The following is a 17,814-nucleotide window of genomic DNA, read 5'->3' as shown; positions in this document are numbered from 1 at the left end:
GGAACTATACAGCCTGAGATGTATCATTTCTCCAGATTTTTATTAAGAATTTAATTAATGATACATTTGACATTTGAATTGGTTAATTTATTAGTGAATCTTTTTCTATATATTTTTTCCATATTTTGTGACGGTTCAGTTTTCCCCCTGAAAGAAAGTAATGTATTTTTGTTTGCTCGTCCCTGTGACAGTACATTCTATAGAGCATGTGTGCAGGCAGCTGAGAGGGGGCGTGGCCAGCTTGGTAGGCTTCATCACCACAACCACCAATGAAAGGGTGCGCACCTGCGACTACACGTGTGGGCATGGATAAGCCGGGAGCGCAAGGACACAGGCTCCGGGTTCTGCCAGTGTGTCGAGCTTCACCAGATCCTCACATTTTGTTTGTTTGTGTGTGTGTGTGTGTGTGTGTGTGTGTGTGTGTGTGTGTGTGTGTGTGTGTGTGTGTGTGTGTGTGTGTGTGTGTGTGTGTGTGTGTGTGTGTGTGTGTGTGTGTGTGTGTGTGTGTGTGTGTGTGTGTGTGTGTGTGTGTGTGTGTGTGTGTGTGTGTGTGTGTGTGTGTGTGTGTGTGTGTGTGTGTGTGTGTGTGTGTGTGTGTGTGTGTGTGTGTGTGTGTGTGTGTTTGTTTTTGAAGGAAGTTGCCTCTAACCACATCTGTAGACAATAACCAACTCTCTTTCCAGCGCTCTGTGGATTGGTGTCAACTATCTGGTTTGCTATTGGTGCTCATGCAGAGGAGGGTCTGTTGTAATTCAGCATCTCACTGTACACTGGATGGGTCGGCTCCGCCCTCTGTCTCCTGGGGAGCACTATGATTCTGTGTTGCCACGGTGACAACCACTTGGGGAACCCCCAGTGGCAAGAGAGCAGCTACTACTAGTCTAGACAGGCAGGGGGTGCCAGACAGGCACCACACCCATCAACCCCTCCGCTACTGCTACCACTTTAATCACAGGCAACCACGCCAAGAGCGCCAACGTGTGAGAAAGAATGTAAAAAAGGATTATGAGCTGCAGAGAACTTGTGATTGACACATCCACATGGCTGGCTAGTCTTCATGACCATGACCTCATCCTGAGGACCATGACCTCACATCCTGCCAGACAGGAAGCTGGCCAGGTGGACACCACCCTCCTCAACTTTTTCCGTTCACTGGAATTCCAGAACCTCCTCCTTCTACACCACTAGTATTCTAGTGTCCTAGTGTTCTGGTGTTCTAGTATTCTAGTATTCTAGTGTTCTAGTGTCCTAGTGTCCTAGTGTTCTAGTGTTCTAGTGTCCTAGTATTCTAGTGTTCTAGTGTCCTAGTGTTCTAGTGTTCTGGTGTTCTAGTGTCCTGGTGTTCTAGTGTTCTAGTGTCCTAGTGTCCTAGTGTTCTAGTGTCCTAGTGTCCTAGTGTCCTAGTGTCCTAGTGTTCTAGTGTCCTAGTGTCCTAGTGTCCTAGTGTTCTAGTGTCCTAGTGTTCTAGTGTCCTAGTATTCTAGTGTTCTAGTGTTCTAGTGTTCTGGTGTTCTAGTGTCCTGGTGTTCTAGTGTTCTAGTGTCCTAGTGTTTTAGTGTAGTAAGGGAACAGAGACAGGTGTTCTCTCAGATGTATTTGTTTTATTGACAGTTTATCAGACAACAGCAAAACACAGATCACTCTTTCTGCACACATTTACACACTCTGATTCAACAATAAATACTTTCTTTTTTGAATGATCACACTCTTTAAAACAAAATAATCTTAAATGTTTTCCAACCAACTCACCCATGTACAATGTCACACCAGTGGAGTCAGACTAATAGGTAGTATAAGAGCATGTTTGCTCCTGTATAATTGATTCACTCTCAGATAGATAGATAGATTTTAAACACAGCATGTTGTATGTATGTTTATAATGCAGTGTTAGACCAGGTAGAATGGTTGCCATATAGCTCACTTCTCCTGTCCTCTCAGGTCTACTCAAGTGCCTATGGTGTGGGGCTTGATGAGGGATTCAGGAGCCCTCTGCCCTTCCTCTCCTCTAGTGCCCAGTGAAACAGGAAGTAGGTGTGTTCCACTGCAGCTGTCAATCACAAGAGGAGCCCCCGGGTTCCTGTGGATCTGTGTAGCCCTGATTGGTTCTTCCCCTGGATCCCATAAAGGAGCCCTGAGGGCCAGACTGATAACCTGACTGGTTCTGGTACTGGGAGCTATCCTGGTACTGGTTGCCATCTTGATTGCCATCTTGATAGTGGTTTTGGTACTGGTCACCCTCCGGATCCTGGTTCTGATCCTGGTTTTGCTGTTGGTAGTGGTAGCCCTTCTCAGCTGACCAGCCCTGGTAGCGCCCCTCTTCCTGGTTGTCCTGGGGGTCAAGGTCATTGTCAGGGGAGAAGGTGTCGTCAAGGTGGTCATCATAGCGCTGGTAGGTGCTGGCGTGAGCCTGTTCCTCTCTGGTGCTGATCTCCAAAGAGCTGTTCCATATCCCATAGCAACCGTAGATCAGTATACCTAGAGAGACAGACCATAATAATATCACATCCCATAGCAACCGTAGATCAGTACACCTAGAAAGAGGATAGAGGAAGGAAAGAGAGGAGCAGATGGATGGAAAGATAAGGAGATACAGGAGGGGAGAGAGGAGAGGGAGAGAGGAGGGGGGGAGAGAGGAGGGGGAGAGGGGAGAGAGGAGAGGGGGACAGGGGAGAGAGGAGGGGGAGAGAGGAGGGGCAGAGGGGGTAAGAGGAGGGGGAGAGAGGAGAGGGGGAGAGAGGGAGGGGGAGAGAGGAGGGGGGGGGAGAGAGTGGGGTAAGAGGAGGGTAGAGGAGAGGGGGAGAGAGGAGGGGGAGAGGAGGGGGAGAGGGGGTAAGAGGAAGGTAGGGGGAGAGAGGAGGGGGAGAGGGGGTAAGAGGAGGTTAGAGGGAGAGAGGAGGGTAGAGGGAGAGAGGAGGGTAGAGGGAGAGAAGAGAGGGAGAGGGGGGTAAGAGGAGGGTAGAGGGGGAGAGAAAGGAGGGGAGAGAGAGAGAGAGGGGTGTAAGAGTAGGGTAGAGGGAGAGAGGAGGGTAGAGGGAGAGAGGGCGAGAGAGGAGGGTAGAGGGAGAGAGGAGGGGGAGATATGAGAGGGGGGAGAGGACGGTAGAGGGAGAGGGGGAGGGAGAGAGGAGAGGGAGATATGAGAGGGGGAGAGAGGAGGGTAGAGGGAGAGAGGGTAGAGAGAGGGGGAGAGAGGAGAGCGGGGAGAGAGGAGGGTAGAGAGAGAGAGAGGTGAGAGAGGAGGGGGAGAGAGGAGGGTAGAGGGAGAGAGGAGAGGGGGGAGAGAGGAGGCTCTCTTCTCCACATGAAGGAAGTGACTAGAGACAGTGTAACTAACCCAGAGTGCACCAGACAGCGAAGCGTGCCCAGGTGAGCGGCGACAGTTTCAGCATCAGGTAGGAGTTTACCAAGATGGCCACTGCGGGGACAAACGGCACGCACGGCGCCATGTAGGGCAGGATACGCCCACTCTCAGGCTGGCGCACGATCACCACCAGTATGGTTGCTATTTTGCCCGCCAATAGTGTCGCTACGATACCTGAAACGGCCGAGCCCGCTCCGGTCCCTCGCTCCACGCCGAAGATGACAGTGGCCCAGAGGAGGAAGGAGAGGAGGAAGAGGAGGAGGGTGCAGCGTGTCACCATGCGACCGGAGGACGGGGTGGGACGGGCCGAGGCGTCAGGGATCCCCAGGCGAACACGCAGGGTGGAGTAACGACTACCTAGAACCCTCTTCAACAGCGAGGAGGGGCCGGTGTGGAAGCTGCCAGAGTCGCCAGGTTCACCTGCAACACCGCTCGATTGGTAGCCGGAGCTGTCAGGGTCAAAGGTCGATGAGTCTGCTCCTCCAATCAACATCTGGTCATCGTTGGTGGGCAGAGTTCCGTCATCGCATTCCGCCATCACGCCCTCTTTCTGCCTAGGCCCCTCCTCTTCCTCCCCAGGCAGGAAGTTGTGTGTGTCTGTGTCGGGCTGGTAGCGCAGCAGCAGGACACACACACTGACCAAGGTGTAAGCCAGTAGCGTTCCTATAGACATCATCTCTATGAGATCTTGCAGGGAGACGAGGAGAGACATGAGAGCAGCCAGACAGCCAGACACCAGACACGCTACTGCTGGAGTGTGAGTGTACGGAGAGACGTTGGCCAGGAACCTGCACACACACACAGCAATAAACACACATTACTACCATTTAGTGAACATTCATCTTCATAACATTAGTCTGTGTGTGTGTGTGTCCATGCCTGTGTGCATGTGCTGTTCACCTGAAGAGCAGCCCGTCTCTAGCCATAGCGTATATGACCCTGGGCATGGGGAACAGGGAGCCCATTAGACTGACAGTGAGGCCAGCTATAGACCCTACAGCCACTATGTATTTCCCTGGCAGGAACCCATGCACTGCAAACATCTCCATCAGTGGAGCTGAACCATCGATCAGGTCATAAGGAACCATCAGAGTCAGGACCACAGACACCTAGGGAGGGACACACATATTAATACCACACACACACGTAATAATGAAGGCAGTAACGGCAGAGAGGATGGAGATGTGTGTGTACTCACAGAGACGTATGCAGTCAGGCAGGTTATCAGACTAGCAGTAATAGCATAGGGTATAGAGGTGTTGGGACTCTTGGCTTCTTCTCCTGTCGTAGCGATGATGTCAAACCCTATGAAGGCATAGAAACAAGTGGCCGCTCCCTTCATCACCTGGTACACACACATCAGAGAGAGGTTAATGTGTTTGTGTGTGTGTGTGTGTCTCGGTGAATGCTGTTGTGTGTGTGTGCCTGCGTATTCGTGTTTGACTGGGTTTAGCTGAGCGTATCTCTTACCCCGGACCATCCGTAGGGCAGGAAGTTTCCTGCCTCCCAGTTGTCAGCGGAGAGAAAGAAGAGTCCAGAGATGATCAGGAAGCACCACACCACCAGGTTGACCATGTTCAGAACGTTATTCAACCCTACCGAGTTACGAACCCCTAATGACACAATTACCGTGACAACCAGCGATATGGCCATGGCCAGGACGTCAGGGTACGACTCCTCCCCTTTACCTGCAGGGGGGAGGGGAGATTATAGGCACACAAACACACACACGCACACACACACACACACACACACACACACACACAGTCACTCACTCACTCACCCAGGCCTCTGAGTGTCCCCAGGTGTGTTATCATGTAGCTCGAGATGCTGTGATTGGCCAGCGAGTCAAACATGCTGCTGAGAGCCGACGCCCCGGCTGCAGTACCAATTAGGTACTCCAGGATCAGATTCCAGCCAATGAAAAAGGCCGTACACTCCCCCACTGTGACATAGCTGTAGGTGTAGGCTGACCCAGTTGTCTTAGGGACACGCACGCCAAACTCTGCATAACATACACCTGGAAGAGAGACACACACTTGACCCAGGTTAAACACACATACATGTCAAACTACTACAAACACATATACAGTGGCGCAAAAAAGTATTTAGGCCTGTAATTTTCATCATGGGTACACTTCAACTATGACAGACAAAACGAGGAAAAAAAATCCAGAAAATCACATTGTAGGATTTTTTAAATATATATATATGTATATATATTTTTATTTATTTTACCCCTTTTTCTCCCCAATTTCATGGTATCCAATTGTTTTTAGTAGCTCCTATCTTGTCTCATCGCTACAACTCCCGTACGGGCTCGGGAGAGACGAAGGTTGAAAATCATGCGTCCTCCGATACACAACACAACCAAGCCACACTGCTTCTTAACACAGCGCACATCCAACCCGGAAGCCAGCCGCACCAATGTGTCGGAGGAAACACCGTGCACCTGGCAACCTTGGTTGTTAGCGTGCACTGCGCCCGGCCCGCCACAGGAGTCGCTGGTGAGCGAGGAGTCAAGGATATCCCTACCGGCCAAGCCCTCCCTAACCCGGACGACGCTGGGCCAATTGTGCGTCGCCCCGCAGACCTCCCGGTCGCGGCCGTTTGCGGCATAGCTGGCGCTGCAGTACAAACACACCGCCCGGGCAACAAAGGAGTGGCTTCGTAAGAAGCATTACAAGGTCCTGGAGTGGCCTAGCCAGTCTCTAGATCTCAACCCCATAGAAAATCTTTGGAGGGAGTTGAAAGTCTGTGTTGCCCAGCAACAGCCCCAAAACATCACTGCTCTAGAGGAGATCTGCATTGAGGAATGGGCCAAAATACCAGCAACAGTGTGTGAAAACCTTGTGAAGACTTACAGAAAACGTTTGACCTCTGTCATTGCCAACAAAGGGTATATAACAAAGTATTGAGATAAACTTTTGTTATTGACCAAATACTTATTTTCCACCATAATTTGCAAATAAATTCATTAAAAATCCTACAATGCGATTTTCTGGATTTTTTTTCTCATTTTGTCTGTCATAGTTGAAGTGTACCTATGATGAAAATTACAGGCCTCTCTCATCTTTTTAAGTGGGAGAACTTGCACAATTGGTGGCTGACTAGTACGTGTCTCTGACCTGACAGTATAGAAGCCACAGCAGCGATGATGAAGGACAGGATCACTCCTGGCCCCGCCATCTCCTTAGCAACCAGCCCGGCAACCACATACATCCCTGTGCCAACGCAGCTCCCCACCCCTAGCGACACCAGGTCAGCTGTCGTCAGGACCCTAGCCAGCCCCCCTACCTCTGTGATATCGTCGCTGACCTCTGACCCCTGACCCATCCTACCCACAGGTTTGGTCCTGAGCAGGCGGGAGTACAGGCTGTACCATGCATCTCCCCAGGACACACGCCTCAGCCATTCTGCCATAGCGGTGGGAACGGGATGGATGTGTGTGTTTCCTCCAATCTGTTCCTTTATCACTATTTCCCTCTCATTTGTCTCTCTCTCTGTCTCTCTCTCTGTCTCTCTCTCTGTCTGTCTCTGTGTCAGAGAGTATCCATGCCAGCTTCAGTCCACACTGTTCTGGAGTTGGAGTTTGCTCTGAGGTCTCTGTAAAGACAGAAAAATAATGTGTTGTTGTAAATGTTAGACAGATTGACGGCCAGACAGTGAGTGCTGAACACAGGTGATAGCATTAAGCCTGTAGGTAAACCTGTAGGTACGTATGCCTGTAGGTACGTATGCCTGTAGGTAATACTGTAGTTACGCCTGTAGGTAAGAATGTAGGTATGCATGCCTGTTGGTAATACTGTAGGTAAGCCTGTAGGTACGTACGCCTGTAGGTAAGAATGTAGGTTTGCATCCCTGTTGGTAATACTGTAGGTAAGCCTGTAGGTACGTACGCCTGTAGGTAAGAATGTAGGTACGCATGCCTGTTGGTAATACTGTAGGTAAGCCTGTAGGTATGTACGCCTGTAGGTATGTACGCCTGTAGCTACATACGCCTGTACTGTAGGTACGCCTGTAGGTATGTACGCCTGTACTGTAGGTATGCCTATAGGTACGTATGCCTGTAGGTAAGCCTGTAGGTAAGCCTGTAGGTACGTATGCCTGTAAGTAAGCCTGTAGGTATGTATGCCTTTAAGTGAGCCTGTAGGTACATATGCCTGTAGGTATGTATGCCTGTAGGTATGTATGCCTGTAGGTATGTATGCCTGTAGGTATGTATGCCTGTAGGTATGTATGCCTGTAGGTATGTATGCCTGTAGGTACATATGCCTGTAGGTACATATGCCTGTAAGTAAGCCTGTAGGTACGCCTGTAGGTACATACACCTGTACTGTAGGTACGCCTGTAGGTAAGTAAGCCTGTAAGTACGCCTGTAGGTACATATGCCTGTAGGTACATATATGCCTGTAGGTACGTATGCCTGTAGGTACATATATGCCTGTAGGTACATATATGCCTGTAGGTACGTATGCCTGTAGGTACATATATGCCTGTAGGTACATATATGCCTGTAGGTACGTATGCCTGCCTGTAGGTACATATATGCCTGTAGGTACATATATGCCTGTAGGTACATATATGCCTGTAGGTACGTATGCCTGTAGGTACATATATGCCTGTAGGTACATATATGCCTGTAGGTACATATATGCCTGTAGGTACGTATGCCTGTAGGTACGTATGCCTGTAGGTACATATATGCCTGTAGGTACGTATGCCTGTAGGTACGTATGCCTGTAGGTACGTATGCCTGTAGGTACGTCTGCCTGTAGGTACGTCTGCCTGTAGGTACATATGCCTGTAGGTACATATATGCCTGTAGGTACATATATGCCTGTAGGTACGTATGCCTGTAGGTACGCCTGTAGGTACGCCTGTAAGTAACACTAGAACATAAAGGCGTCACCTTTTCTCCTCTCTCACTAGAGCGAGACTCCCTCTAAAATATTCATCAGACAGCACCTGATCCCACATCACAGTGGAGAACTACAGCCGACAGACAACAAACTACCCTCTGTGTACATCTATAACCTACACTACTGACAGTAACATTAAGTTACTGATTTAAACAAGATACATTTCCCTGAGGAACAAAATTAAATTAGATATATGAATAAAAAAACGGGTTTCCATATGTAGGCTGCAGCTTCACGATAAAGAACCCACAGGTGACTGATGGACAGGTGACTGGCGGACAGGTGACTGACAGACATGTGACTGACGAACAGGTGACTGACGGACAGGTGACTGACGGACAGGTGACTGACAGACAGGCGACTGACAGACAGGTGACTGACAGACAGGCAAGACCACAATAGACAGGTGACTGACGGACAGGTGACTGACGGACAGGTGACTGACGGACAGGTGACTGACGGACAGGTGACTGACGGACAGGTGACTGACGGACAGGTGACTGACAGACAGGTGACTGACGGACAGGTGACTGACGGACAGGTGACTGACAGACGGGTAACTGACGGACAGGCGACTGACAGACAGGCAAGACCACAATAGACAGGTGACTGACGGACAGGTGACTGACGGACAGGTGACTGACGGACAGGTGACTGACGGACAGGTGACTGACGGACAGGTGACTGACAGACAGGTGACTGACGGACAGGTGACTGACAGACAGGTAACTGACGGACAGGCGACTGACAGACAGGCAAGACCACAATAGACAGGTGACTGACGGACAGGTGACTGACGGACAGGTGACTGACGGACAGGTGACTGACGACAGGTGAACTGACAGACAGGTAACTGACGGACAGGCGACTGACAGACAGGTGACTGACGGACAGGTGACTGACAGACAGGTAACTGACGGACAGGTGACTGACAGATAGGCAACTGACGGACAGGCGACTGACAGACAGGTAACTGACGGACAGGTGACTGACAGACAGGCAACTGACGGACAGGCGACTGACAGACAGGCAAGACCACAATAGACAGGTGACTGACGGACAGGTGACTGACGGACAGGTGACTGACAGACAGGTAACTGACGGACAGGCGACTGACAGACAGGCAAGACCACAATAGACAGGTGACTGACGGACAGGTGACTGACGGACAGGTGACTGACGGACAGGTGACTGACAGACAGGTAACTGACGGACAGGCGACTGACAGACAGGCAAGACCACAATAGACAGGTGACTGACGGACAGGTGACTGACGGACAGGTAACTGACGGACAGGCGACTGACGGACAGGTGACTGACAGACAGGCAAGACCACAATAGACAGGTGACTGACAGACAGGTGACTGACGGACAGGTGACTGACAGACAGGTGACTGACAGACAGGTGACTGACGGACAGGTGACTGACAGACAGGCAAGACCACAATAGACAGGTGAATAACACAGTACATCTCTAGTCTTTCAACACATATGTAAATGAATGCACATACAGGACCCAGAATAAACACTCACCCGTTTGATGCTTTCCCCAGGAGAATGAGCAGATACAGAAGCTTTACCTCGGGTCCATGTTTACTGCAGAGAAAGAGAGAGCAGCCAAGGCCGGACTGGGAGGTGAAAGAGGAGGTCGAAGGGAGAGAAGGGGCTAAATTATTCAGTAGCCAGTCCATGTGATCAGAGTCAAGTCTATTATTCATCACCAAGGTGGTGTGTGTACAGCTGGGTGGTGTGTGTCCAGCTGGGTGGTGTGTGTCCAGCTGTACTGTATGAAACCTGGGAATGAGGCAGGTGTGTGTTATCTATAGGGAGGAGAGACTCAGTCCGTCAATGGTTAACTACACCACTATACCCCGAGAAATGTGATTTCTACTGGCCTCATTTAATCAACAGCCCTCTCATATTAGATCCCACAGGCCTGGAACCAGGGGATCCCAGCAGTGGATGAGGTGTTAGCAGAGACAATAGATCTAAGACCCCTGAGAGCAGTGGATGTGGTGTTAGCAGAGAGAATAGATCTAAGACCCCTGAGAGCAGTGGATGTGGTGTTAGCAGAGATGAGAGATCAAAGACCCCTGAGAGCAGTGGATGTGGTGTTAGCAGAGATGAGAGATCAAAGACCCCTGAGAGCAGTGGATGTGGTGTTAGCAGAGATGAGAGATCAAAGACCCCTGAGAGCAGTGGATGTGGTGTTAGCAGAGATGAGAGATCTAAGACCCCTGAGAGCAGTGGATGTGGTGTTAGCAGAGATGAGAGATCAAAGACCCCTGAGAGCAGTGGATGTGGTGTTAGCAGAGATGAGAGATCAAAGACCCCTGAGAGCAGTGGATGTGGTGTTAGCAGAGATGAGAGATCTAAGACCCCTGAGAGCAGTGGATGTGGTGTTAGCAGAGATGAGAGATCTAAGACCCCTGAGAGCAGTGGATGAGGTGTTAGCAGAGATAGGGCTAGGTATGGTCTGAGGACAGTTTTATAGCTACTCCAGTATTGTATCGTTGCTGTAATCTGCTTGTCATCTGACAGAACAGGTCAGGTTACTTACCTGCAGCCTGACTAATCAGTCTCAGGGCTAATAACATACACAGTTCCCTGCAATATAAAGCAGACACACTGAGAGTCAGTAGAAGCACACACACACACACACACACACACACGGACAAAGACAGGAAAACATACACTACTGTGCAGTTGCAGGGTCATCCAGGGTGAAATGGGCACTGGGCATTCCTACGGCCGTGTGTTTTATCCACTGCAGATGAGAGCGGATTAGAGAGTGAGAACAAACCTAGAGACACCCATGCATCCACACACACCTAACAAACCAGGGGTGCTTTCAGTTCGTTTGAACGTTTGCTACGTTGAGGAATGGTTTGTACTGAAGGACACCCACACAGATGAAAGGGAAAACAAAATCTGGAAATATAAAACATTCACTAGCATTCTGACATCAGCCAAGATTATATAACATAAGATTAAGGAAACTCAAACTAGGCAGACAATAACAGAGTAAAAACACTGACTCAGCCCAGACTACTGCTACCAAAACATTACATTTATAAACGGTTAGTTGGTCAGAAAGACTTGTTTGGATTATAGTGAACTGAAGGCTGCAGACAAGGCAAGTCAGTTATGGACAAATTGGTTTAACTGCCTTGTTCAAGGCCAGAAGATTTTTACCTCGTCAGCTCAGGGATTCGATCCAGCTCCTTTCGGTTACTGGCCCAACACAACCACTAGGCTACCTGCCACCTGGGGTACTGGAGGTGGAGTATAGTAAAGATCATATAGGAGTAGGGTTCATGCTCTGGTTACAGGATAATCCCGTACTCCATATTCTAAGAGCAGTGCGTCGTCAAGATTATTTATTTTATATTCTTAAAAAAAAAAAACTTCCGGTTTAGCCAGCATATTGCTGTTAGCCGTGCTGATTTGCACTGTATAACAATACAACAGGACACAGTACACTGGTGACATCATGTGGACATACCGGGAATTACACCTGTGATGGTCATTGAGAAATTCTGTGACAATTATTCCACACCGAAACTCATACTTCATTGAAAGTCATGCACCCACAAAATAAACGGGCAGAACACACCATGACTGTTTTGTTGATCTCATTTATTATCCTATCAAGACTCCAGCTCATGATGAAACACACTGAAGTTTGCAGTCCATCCACTGAAAAAAAGAAAGGTCTCTCAAACTACTTTCCCTCACACGCAGGTGACGTGTGTGTGTGTGTGTGTGTGTGTGTGTGGGACCGGCCAGTCTCCAGTCCTACATGCTGGGGCAGGTGTGCGGAGCTTGGTTCTACTCGTCATTATCTGACTCCTCCTCTTCCTGGCTGATCTGGAAGTATCTCAGCTCGTAGGTCTCCTTGTCTGACGCCACGACTCTCAACCAATCACGGAGGTTGTTCTTCTTCAGGTACTTCTTGGTCAGGTATTTCAGGTACCTGTGGACAAATGGGAGAGGATAATGAGTTTGACGTCAAAGAAGGGGAGAAGAACACTTCAGATCTGTCCTAAAGGGTAGAGTCTAGGGTGTTTCTCAAACCTACTCCTGGTTAACAAGGCATGCTGAGTAGTAGACTACGGACACCAACAGCCCACCTCTTAGAGAACTGCTTCTGTGACGTGACGTTGATCTTGTTCTTCAGGCGGGCGATCTCGATTACATTCGCCAGATTTCCTGTCTTGCCGTTGACCTTTACCCTCTCTTTGAGGAATGTTTCCTGTTGGACAGAGCACAGTGACACTAGGGAAGAGAACCCTAGGGTTTGAGCTAGGGAATGGAACCCTAGTCCACACACAGAGTTAGGCAAACACAACACAATAATAAAGTAGAATGTCCCTAGCCTGCTTAATGATGAGGAGGTGGTGTCAGGCAAAGCAGGGCTGGTAACTTACGAAGTTGGCCGAGTCCAAAATGCCGTCCTCCACAGGGTGGGTCAGGTCCAGGGTGAACTTCCAGGACACCCCCCTCTTGGTCCTCTTGACCACAGTCTTTTTCTTCTGCTTTAGCTAGGGAAAACAACCATGGCATTCAGATCATAGAAATATAAACGACAGGAATGATTCTGATCGCCATGACAGGCATTCCTCAATCTAATGTTCCTCCTGATTCTAAACCATGGCTCTCAGAGGATAGAATAGGGATGAATCCAACATGATTGAGTTTTCCTTAGACTAGAGTAGTGTAATACAGGGGTGTCAAACTCATTCCAGAGGGCCTAGTGTCTACTGGATTTTGGGTTTTCATTTCAATTAAGACCAAGACAACCAGGTGAGGGGAGCGCTTTACTAAATGGTGACCTTAATCCAGTTTAAGTACAAGGGAGGAGCAAAATCCTGCAGACACTCGCCCCTCCGTGGAATGAGAACAGCAAATTCCCCTTTATTATACAGCACAGTGGATCTAATTCACACTGGACCATCAATCCAAAGGTAGATCAAATGTATACTTATAAAGTAAACAAATATTTTAGATTGGGAAAACCTCTTGAATCTATGCTCGGAAATGACTTTAGAGCGTTTCTCAAACTCAGTGCTGGGGTGGACCGAGGGCTGCACATTTTGGTTTTAGTCCCAGCACTACACAGCTGATTCAAATAATCAAAGCTTTACATTAATAAAACCTCCCTGCAACCTAAAAATGTACATTCCCTAAACTGGCTACATTTTCACTTCCGTTATCCGAACATGACAAAATATATATTTTAAACGGTCAGGAAACGTATGGTTTTGTTCCTAGAACCAATGGGAAACCAAAAACGTATGTTCCCACAACTTTCAAGGAAACAAATGTGCTAGCTGGCAAGGGTTTGGAACCTCACCCTGGTCATTTGACTGGTGAAGTCATGGGTATGCTCAAAATGGCTGTCAGTCCTGACTTGAATGGCATTTTTGCTCGCCGGTTTGTACTTCTCATCACGCTGTCAGTGAATAGATAAAGCCATTTCAAAATACAATCGCATGAAATATGTTTGGAAAGCAAATTACAACTGGTGAAAAGACTAATTTGACAGTTGAAGTTACATTTTTTTCTCAACTGATGAACCGCACTGCTTTTTCAAAGTAGTTCAGGCCTACATTGAGACCATCACTGGTATGGTGAGAAGGCTACCCATATTCATGCTATCTTCATTGGGTGAGTCAGTATCACTGGAAAGTTGATTTAGTAGCCTATACTATTTATTTCCTCCTAATGTTGTACTTTTTAAAGACTGAGCCAATTGTGTGCCACCCTACGGGACTCCCAATCCTGGCCGGATGTTATGCAGCCTGGATTCGAACCAGGTACTGCAGTGGACAGCCATGACACTCATTTGTGTCTCCCTTTTTATTGGCCCTGGGCCAGGTCTTGACCATGGCCCAGATTCCCAAAAGCATTCTAAGGCTAAATTGTAATCTTAAAATTATAAAATCCTATGGTTCTAACAATTAATTTAGTCTAAAATGCTTTTGGTAATCTGGGCCTAGGTAGTTTGAGTGTCAGATTAGCCACTCTTGTGTAGTATTAAAAAAATAGTCTCCTGTCATGTAGGCCTAAATGAATTAGAATTGCTTGAAATGGGTTTTTAAAAAGGCCAAATTCGTCTGGACCCTGTTCAGATTAACCCCCATTTGTTTAAATTCTCAAAAATAAAACTTAACTGTATACCACACCAAATCCGGTGATAGAATGCATTATCACTTATCAGCACCACCAACTCAAAACATCTTCACGCAGCTGTGTCTGTGTAGTGTTAAGCCATAACGTGCACCCCTTTGGGATCCCCAAGACAAGAGTTTGACAAACGCTGATTTACAGTAATGATAACTTTGAAACTGAACACGTGTACTGCTAGCTAGCTAACCTTATGCAAGCCTAGCTAGCTTAGCCTTGCTGCCTAATTGCTGCCTTTACTTAATCACATAACCCCAGAAATACATATTGATGTATAATGTAAAGTGGTGCACATTTTGTTAAATAAATTGAAATTAACAATGATAAGAAGGGTTTTCTGTCGAGCTCTTTTCACGTACCGGTGCCATCTTGAGTGTACGGAGTAGAAAGGAAGTTGCGTTAGTCGGCCGCGGTGTTCGTCAACGTCGTTACGTGAGCCCTTTGCCTAATATGGTCATTGTTCAGGAATGGCATTTCAAATTGGAATTTGGGATATTCTACTGTAGACTGCAGTACACTGATGAATTAAATGAAGGAAATACTTTCCCCATACTTTCAATAAATAAATCACTGGTGGTATATAGTTGTAAAATGAACAATTTTTCTGTAATTTGCCTTTTAAATGCTATATTTAAAAAAAAAACTTTGCTTTGTATATTTTATGACAAATCTACTGTACTGCTATATTAGTTTGAAAGAAATGAGGGGTTCATTGGTTATTATTGGTTGTTCTTATGTTATTTTGCTCCATGCCAAAGGCCAGGTCGGGTCCAAAGAGCAGCCAGACAGCACCCACCCAGACACTACCCACCCAGACAGCACCCAGAGTGGTCAATCATTGACAGATAGAAAAGCAGGGTCGTTGATTTACTGATGTAATAGGTCTGTATTGTTGCTAATATGCTTACTGAGTAGCCTGACCACAAGCATGCATGAGTGACCAACAAGCTCACACACCTTATTTGATCTTTCTTTTATCCAAATCTTCTATATAGTGCCAATAGAAAGTCTACCACCCGTTTAACTTTTTCACGTTGTTGCCTTACAAAGTGGGATAGAAATGTAAAGGGGTACTCGGCAGTAGAAACAATAACAGAGGCCTCCCCACCCCTGGTTCGGTAAAAAGATGAGGGATAGGGCTGGAGAAATGTAGTCACTCTCAAATTCCTATACAGAGCTATGGATGCAAGGATTGACCGGCCATGATATCAACATGATAGTTTGAACCATGTTGAGGCTATATAGTTTGTTTACATTTTCTTTGTTTACAAACATTGGAGTAAAACAAGCTTACATTTTGGGTTCTGATGGTTTATGACAGTTGAACTATGCACAAGGCATATATTCTTAAAGAATCAATGGGAACATACAGTGCCTTGCGAAAGTATTCGGCCCCCTTGAACTTTGCGACCTTTTGCCACATTTCAGGCTTCAAACATAAAGATATAAAACTGTATTTTTTTTGTGAAGAATCAACAACAAGTGGGACACAATCATGAAGTGGAACGACATTTATTGGATATTTCAAACTTTTTTAACAAATCAAAAACTGAAAAATTGGGCGTGCAAAATTATTCAGCCCCTTTACTTTCAGTGCAGCAAACTCTCTCCAGAAGTTCAGTGAGGATCTCTGAATGATCCAATGTTGACCTAAATGACTAATGATGATAAATACAATCCACCTGTGTGTAATCAAGTCTCCGTATAAATGCACCTGCACTGTGATAGTCTCAGAGGTCCGTTAAAAGCGCAGAGAGCATCATGAAGAACAAGGAACACACCAGGCAGGTCCGAGATACTGTTGTGAAGAAGTTTAAAGCCGGATTTGGATATAAAAAGATTTCCCAAGCTTTAAACATCCCAAGGAGCACTGTGCAAGCGATAATATTGAAATGGAAGGAGTATCAGACCACTGCAAATCTACCAAGACCTGGCCGTCCCTCTAAACTTTCAGCTCATACAAGGAGAAGACTGATCAGAGATGCAGCCAAGAGGCCCATGATCACTCTGGATGAACTGCAGAGATCTACAGCTGAGGTGGGAGACTCTGTCCATAGGACAACAATCAGTCGTATATTGCACAAATCTGGCCTTTATGGAAGAGTGGCAAGAAGAAAGCCATTTCTTAAAGATATCCATAAAAAGTGTTGTTTAAAGTTTGCCACAAGCCATCTGGGAGACACACCAAACATGTGGAAGAAGGTGCTCTGGTCAGATGAAACCAAAATTTAACTTTTTGGCAACAATGCAAAACGTTATGTTTGGTGTTTAAGCAACACAGCTCATCACCCTAAACACACCATCCCCACTGTCAAACATGGTGGTGGCAGCATCATGGTTTGGGCCTGCTTTTCTTCAGCAGGGATAGGGAAGATGGTTAAAATTGATGGGAAGATGGATGGAGCCAAATACAGGACCATTCTGGAAGAGAACCTGATGGAGTCTGCAAAAGACCTGAGACTGGGACGGAGATTTGTCTTCCAACAAGACAATGATCCAAAACATAAAGCAAAATCTACAATGGAATGGTTCAAAAATAAACATATCCAGGTGTTAGAATGGCCAAGTCAAAGTCCAGACCTGAATCCAATCGAGAATCTGTGGAAAGAACTGAAAACTGCTGTTCACAAATGCTCTCCATCCAACCTCACTGAGCTCGAGCTGTTTTGCAAGGAGGAATGGGAAAAAATGTCAGTCTCTCGATGTGCAAAACTGATAGAGACATACCCCAAGCGACTTACAGTTGTAATCGCAGCAAAAGGTGGCGCTACAAAGTATTAACTTAAGGGGGCTGAATAATTTTGCACGCCCAATTTTTCAGTTTTTGATTTGTTAAAAAAATTTGAAATATCCAATAAATGTCGTTCCACTTCATGATTGTGTCCCACTTGTTGTTGATTCTTCACAAAAAAATAGTTTTATATCTTTATGTTTGAAGCCTGAAATGTGGCAAAAGGTCGCAAAGTTCAAGGGGGCCGAATAGTTTTGCAAGGCACTGTATAATTAATTTACAAGTCAAATTGATGTAGCAACCGCTGATTGCCCCTTTAATTGCATTTTGATGTCATTGATCTACACAAAATACTCCATAATGTCAAAGTGAAAAGAACAATTTTTTTTTAATTGTTTTTTTTTAAATTTAATTAAATTTTTTACAAATGTTTACATATTAACACATTCTAAAATAGCCATTGCTTAATATTCACCCCCTTTTAGGCAAGACTAAATTTAGTTCAGAAGTAAACTTTGGCTTAACAAATCACAATCTCTAAAATAATAGGGATTGACATTTCTGAATGACTTCACCTTCCTCTGTCCCCCATACGTACATCTGTAAGGTCC

The 17,814-nt window shown here is 46.7% G+C and overlaps 2 protein-coding genes across 4 annotated transcripts; both read right to left on the bottom strand.

The window, feature by feature from the left end:
• Positions 1-1,581: 1,581 nt before the first annotated feature.
• Positions 1,582-11,775, bottom strand: slc7a14b (solute carrier family 7 member 14b). Of its 3 annotated transcripts, none has more exons than XM_042308689.1 (10): positions 10,978-11,775; positions 10,844-10,890; positions 9,817-9,911; positions 6,490-6,967; positions 5,145-5,381; positions 4,832-5,049; positions 4,560-4,706; positions 4,262-4,470; positions 3,335-4,149; positions 1,582-2,475 (listed from the first exon to the last, which is right to left on the bottom strand). In XM_042308689.1, the coding sequence occupies exons 4-10, from the start codon at positions 6,782-6,784 to the stop codon at positions 2,051-2,053; spliced, it is 2,346 nt and encodes a 781-aa protein (XP_042164623.1). In that variant the 5' UTR covers positions 6,785-6,967; positions 9,817-9,911; positions 10,844-10,890; positions 10,978-11,775; the 3' UTR covers positions 1,582-2,050. The 3 variants fall into 3 exon arrangements, with proteins under 3 accessions (XP_042164623.1, XP_042164622.1, XP_042164621.1); XM_042308688.1 differs by having other exon boundaries at positions 9,817-10,890; positions 10,978-11,050; positions 11,479-11,775; XM_042308687.1 differs by having other exon boundaries at positions 9,817-10,890.
• A 126-nt stretch (positions 11,776-11,901) lies between these two features.
• On the bottom strand, positions 11,902-14,937 carry rpl22l1 (ribosomal protein L22-like 1). Its single transcript, XM_024392477.2, has 4 exons — positions 14,832-14,937; positions 12,714-12,827; positions 12,417-12,538; positions 11,902-12,259 (listed from the first exon to the last, which is right to left on the bottom strand). Exons 1-4 carry the CDS (start codon positions 14,838-14,840, stop codon positions 12,115-12,117), a joined length of 390 nt encoding a protein of 129 aa, XP_024248245.1. The 5' UTR covers positions 14,841-14,937; the 3' UTR covers positions 11,902-12,114.
• Between the last annotated feature and the right edge of the window lie 2,877 nt (positions 14,938-17,814).

Source organism: Oncorhynchus tshawytscha, linkage group LG29 (assembly GCF_018296145.1).
Source record: "Oncorhynchus tshawytscha isolate Ot180627B linkage group LG29, Otsh_v2.0, whole genome shotgun sequence".
Classification (NCBI taxonomy): Eukaryota; Metazoa; Chordata; class Actinopteri; order Salmoniformes; family Salmonidae; genus Oncorhynchus; species Oncorhynchus tshawytscha.
The sequence above is the reverse complement of the archived record's forward strand: the minus strand, read 5'-3'. Positions and strand labels throughout refer to the sequence as shown.